Source organism: Chaetura pelagica, unplaced genomic scaffold, assembly GCF_000747805.2.
Source record: "Chaetura pelagica isolate M959 unplaced genomic scaffold, ChaPel_1.0 scaffold1064, whole genome shotgun sequence".
Taxonomy (NCBI): Eukaryota; Metazoa; Chordata; class Aves; order Apodiformes; family Apodidae; genus Chaetura; species Chaetura pelagica.
The window spans coordinates 510,991-516,328 of NW_009953063.1; the positions used below are offsets into that span (position 1 = coordinate 510,991).

At 56.3% G+C, this 5,338-nt stretch overlaps 1 protein-coding gene across 1 annotated transcript; it reads left to right on the forward strand.

The window, feature by feature from the left end:
* Positions 1 to 467: 467 nt before the first annotated feature.
* Positions 468 to 4,860, forward strand: RSPO1 (R-spondin 1). Its single transcript, XM_009996688.1, has 5 exons — positions 468 to 561; positions 1,722 to 1,913; positions 3,172 to 3,321; positions 3,742 to 3,930; positions 4,703 to 4,860. The coding sequence occupies exons 1-5, from the start codon at positions 468 to 470 to the stop codon at positions 4,858 to 4,860; spliced, it is 783 nt and encodes a 260-aa protein (XP_009994990.1).
* Positions 4,861 to 5,338: the final 478 nt, after the last annotated feature.

Below are 5,338 nucleotides of genomic sequence, written 5' to 3' on the forward strand. Positions count from 1 at the left end.
GCTGTGTGAGGCGTTTCTGCGTGTGCAGGCGGCCCCTGAGCAGCAGTGACGGGTGAGGCTGGAGGGGTGGAGCCCCTCACTGCTCCAGGTGCCACCGGCCGCCCCAGCGCTACCGCAGCCATGTGGGCTGCCCAGTTAATCGTTCTCCTCTTCCCTTGCAGTTCCTGCCTGTGCTCTTGGACATTGCAAGCAGCTAACGCTCGCTGCCAGAGCCCCCAGATGGGACTAGAGCCAAGATCCTGCGCTCCTTACAGGGATGAAGGTAGAGCCATGTTACCTGCTACCTAAGCTCGCTGTTGCTGATGTAGTTTGTGGATATGGTTCCGTACCAGGCTTCGTGCACAGACTCTCAGCTCTGATCCCACTTGAGACGTTGTAGCAGCAGCAGCAGCAGCGAGATCACCAGCTGTGGAGCAGGCTCCTGCAACCACCCTGCGACGGAGGGGCTGCAGCGCTGGAGAGTTACTATGCAGCTTGGACTGCTTGTGGTGGTGGTTTTTCTAAGCTCGATGGATCTAACAGGCAGCAGCAAAGTGGTGAAGGGCAAGAGGCAAAGACGAAGTATGTATGAAACGCTTTCCTTCTCTCCTTCTCGTGATGCTGTATGGATTGTGCAGATGGTGAATGTGGTTGTCAACACAGAGAGCTGGGCAGAGCCTTGGGAGTCCCCAAGTCTTGCTCCTGTGCAGACATGCACTCCCCTGTCCCATTGGACCTGACACAGCCCTGAGCTATGGGCAATTGTCTCAGTACCCATTGGCAGCACTGGGTAGGGATGGGAGGACTGTCCCTGTGGATAGCAGGGGAAGGTCCCAGACCAGACCCAGCAAACCCTCCTGGCAGGAGGCACAGAGGCTCTGCTGGGCTGGGAGCCCCCCTGGCTTTCTGTTTCACTTCCTGAGGCTGTGGCAGCCTCCCTGCCCATGGAGGCAGCCACAGTGCAGGAACAGGAGCAGGGGAGCTGCCAGGGCCTTGGGTCACTGCAGGGAGAGAGGAAAGTTTTCTTACCTCTCAGTCTGGCGTGTGAACTCTGTGGTGCTCTGCACTGGCTTTTGAAGTGTAAACACAGTATTTAAAAGAATACATTTTTAAATACACAGTTTTTCTATAAACAAGGACACGGCTTGCATAATAAACTAATAAAAATAACCTGCATTCTAGCCTGCAAAGAATGCTATTGGTTTCAAAACAAGCAGCATTTTATATCATAATTAAAAGCAGAAAACTCTCAAGACATGGGACTGAGTATTTTTCTTGGACTCAACTTATGAGCTGAGAACACATCTCTATTTTGGGGGCAGTGAATTCTCCTGCAGTGCCAGATACAAGTGGGGTCGTGGCTTGGGATGCAGCCCGGCCTGCAGCACAGCACAGAATTAGTCAGAGGGTTTTGCTCCAGCAGCTTGAGCTCCACTCCCCGCTCATCTGCAGCGTTCCCGCAGCTCGGTGGGGCCGCGGGAGGGGCCAGGACCCGGTGTGTGTCCCTCAGGGCACCTGCCCCGTGCAGGCAGAAGCTGGTGGGCAGGGTTTGGGGGGAGGCAGTGCTGGGACCCTGTGGAGAGCTGGTGACTGCTCCTGGGCCCTGCTCCGTGCTGGTGCTGCTGTCATGGCCCAGGCACCTGTGCTGGGGGCAGTGGGCATGTGTGCCAGAGCAGCAGGTTGCAGCCCCAAGGCTGCCCGGTGCCCGCAGCACTGACCGCTGCCTCTCTCTGCTCTTCCAGTCAGCACCGAGCTGAGCCAGGGCTGTGCCAGAGGCTGCGACCTGTGCTCCGAGTTCAATGGGTGCCTGAGATGTTCCCCCAAGCTCTTCATCCTTCTGGAGAGGAATGATATCCGGCAAATTGGGATTTGCCTGCCATCTTGTCCACTGGGATACTTCGGCCTTCGCAATACAGACATGAACAAGTGCATCAGTGAGTAACAGGGTGGGAGGGAAGGGGCAACACGAGGGAGGGTGGCGGGGCTTGGGGGGGGGTCCTGCGGTCTCTGGTCAGGTGGGAGGAGCTGCTGTGGCTGGTTGAAGAGGAGAAGGTGGTGCTGAGCTGGGCAGTGATCCACCCAGGGAATCACCCTGTCATTTATGCTGATGTTGGCTAAAACCCCTTGGGTGCCCGCGCGCTGTGCAGCCAGTGCAGCCAGACTGTCCTTTCCTTGGACCAGCCACTGCCCCAACAGTGCCCCCAGAACCGGGGTAACACCACTGCTCCCCCGTCAGCCCTTCCACACAGCTTCTGACTCAAGTTTTGACCTTTTGGCAGAAAGGAGGAGGATCCTTTGAGCTTTTAGGTACTGCTCACAGGTCAGGTGGGAGGAGCTGCTGTGGCTGGTTGAAGAGGAGAAGGTGGTGCTGAGCTGGGCAGTGATCCACCCAGGGAATCACCCTGTCATTTATGCTGATGTTGGCTAAAACCCCTTGGGTGCCCGCGCGCTGTGCAGCCAGTGCAGCCAGACTGTCCTTTCCTTGGACCAGCCACTGCCCCAACAGTGCCCCCAGAACCGGGGTAACACCACTGCTCCCCCGTCAGCCCTTCCACACAGCTTCTGACTCAAGTTTTGACCTTTTGGCAGAAAGGAGGAGGATCCTTTGAGCTTTTAGGTACTGCTCACACAAGCTCATTTTCTTCTCTGCACATTCACCATAGCCAAGCAGCTCTCTGAACAAGATCCTTGGCCTGGGGCTGCCCCGTTCAGCCAGAGCACCAGAAAGAAACTGGACATGGAAAAACACGATCACTTCCCTGGCAGTTTCATGCAAACCACCCTGATGGCCAGATTTCCATCTAACTCTGTTTCTTTGTGGCCTGTTCTGTAGCTGCAGCTGGAGCATTTGACATGGGACTTTATTCTTTGCCCTGCCCCATTTCAGCTGACTGGTGCTCAAGCTGACCACCAGCCCAGACCTTTTCCATCCTGGCTGATTTTGATCTGGCAGTGGCTGCTACTGGTTCTGGGAACTGCAGCACTGTGGCTCTGTCCTGTACCAGGGAATGGTGCAAAGAAAACTGACTTCTCTCTGACTAGCAGGCCTGGCAGGATGTTCAGGGCTTGCCCTGGCTGTTGGCAGACCCCCTGGAGCCAGGAGCAAACTCCAGTTAGCAGCCTAGTTCTTCCTGAGCCTTTTGCTCACCCTAGACTACATGATGGCTTTGTGGTTGTTTTCTTTTTCCCCAGAATGCAAAATTGAGAACTGTGAGTCCTGTTTCAGTCGAAACTTTTGCACAAAATGTAAGGAAGGTTTGTATTTGCACAAAGGGAGATGTTACGTCACATGCCCCGAAGGCTACTCTGCTGCCAACGGCACCATGGAGTGCAGCAGCCCTGGTGAGTGCAGCAGCCCTGGTGAGTGCAGCAGCTCTGGTGAGTGATGCTCAGGCACCTCCCACCAAGCTCTTTGTGTGCCCATCGGGCCCAGTCATGTGTGTTGCTGCAGTTGGGTTTGGATGATAAAATGAACCCCTCAGAGGCGATGGCTCCTCACGCCGTGTCCAGGGGATGATGGTGCAGGCCAGACCCAGCCCTTTGGAGGGCAGAGTCCTCTGGAAACCAGCCTAGATGGGGAGCAGCACCCCAGCATTGCTGCTGCATGTGTGCAGTGTGGCAGGGAAGGGGGAGCCTTGAAAACTTGGGAAGCAGCTGGGGAGACAGGTGTGCCCTTCAAGCCTGTAGTGGGGGAGAGGTGTGATGGTGTGAGGGCAGCAGCGGTCACAGGAGTTACCTCTGGCCTCTCTTGTCATCTGGCAGCACAATGTGAAATGAGTGAGTGGGGGCCCTGGGGGCCCTGCTCCAAGAAGAGGAAGCTCTGTGGCTTCAAGAAGGGCAACGAAGACCGAACGCGGCGGATTCTGCAGGCTCCCTCTGGAGACGTGTCCCTGTGTCCTGCCACCACCGAGGTGCGGAGATGCACCGTGCAGAAGAGCCAGTGCCCTGAAGGTGAGCAGGGCTGGTGCCTGTCACTGTCCCTCCCAGCACTCTTCACTTGTCAGGCACAAGGATCCAGCCTGTTGTCCGGTGCCACAGGTGTGCTGCACACCTCACTACCCCTCTGTGGCACAGGGAACATGCCTGATGGAAGGCAGGAAGGTGGAACCAGCACAGACCCCTGTGTAGGTGATGCTCAGTGTGGCTTGTCAGGTGACCAGGCTTGTCAGGCTTCCAGGTGTTTCAGCTTTTTCCCTGGCTGAAGAGCAGCGGCCAGAGGTGCCTGTGCACTGTGGGGAGGGGAGTCTGCTGCCCTTCCAGAGTGCCCAGGCCTGTGTTTTTCCCAGGAATTAGAGTGTCTTCAGGATGAATGGTGGTTTGGTCATCCTCTTATGGGATGGCCAGGGATTACAGCTGGGTTGAGTGTTTTGAGAGAAACTGGTTCTGAGCAGTGACTAACACACAGGGATTAAGCAGCAGGCAGGGGGAGGCAGCCAGGGCCAGTCTGCTCCTCTGGTTACCTAAGGGGCTTGGTATGCAGCCATGGAGCACTGCAAGTGTTAACACTTCTGCTGGAAAACAGCGGTTGGAAAGCAAAATCCTGATTTGATCCCTCTTCCCTGTTTATATTCAGGAAGCAGCTGGCAATGCAAAGCCCAGCCTGGCAGACAGGGCAGCCATGGGCACCTCTGTGTGTGTGGGGGCCCAGGCCTGTTAGCACCCCCGGCAACAGTGGCCACTGGCCAGCTCACTGTGCTCACTGTGCCCCTCTGCTTTCCTGCAGGGAAAAGGAAGAAAAAGGAAGAGCAAGGAAAGCAAGACAATGCGAATGGGAACAGAAATCGGAAAGACACCAAAGACAATAAGTCTGGCACCAAGAAGAGGAAGAGCAGACAGAGAGGGGCCATGGTCCCTGCCACGTCTGCCAGCCCTGCCCAGTAGCTGCCCCTTCACATCACCTGATGGCAAGATTTCATTGCTGCTATGTATATGAAAGCTTTATTGAACCAGAGCACTGCTACACCACACGTACACATATCCAGAAAGACAGACATATGTCCCAGAATGACAGAAACCCACAGACCCGACAGAAGCCACATCCACAGTCATTAAGGAGGCTGCACATACACCCCCCCCAACCACAGAAGGACTCTGCCAAGGAGTGGGAGCACACAGGGAGGGAAGCCCCCCTCCCCAGGGCTCCAGGGGGACGCTGCAGGGAGGAGAGGTGGAGCAGGAGTCAGCCAAGGACCCTGACGTGAGACTTGGTGACCAAAGGCCCTGACCCGAGCCTGGCGGGGCGGCCAGGGCAGCGAGACCCCCACGGCTGCTCCCCTGACCTGGGACCTGGACTCACACAAAGGCAGTGGCCTCTTTCTCTCCCCCTCCCTTTACTTTGTGTTTTAAGCTGTATGACTTT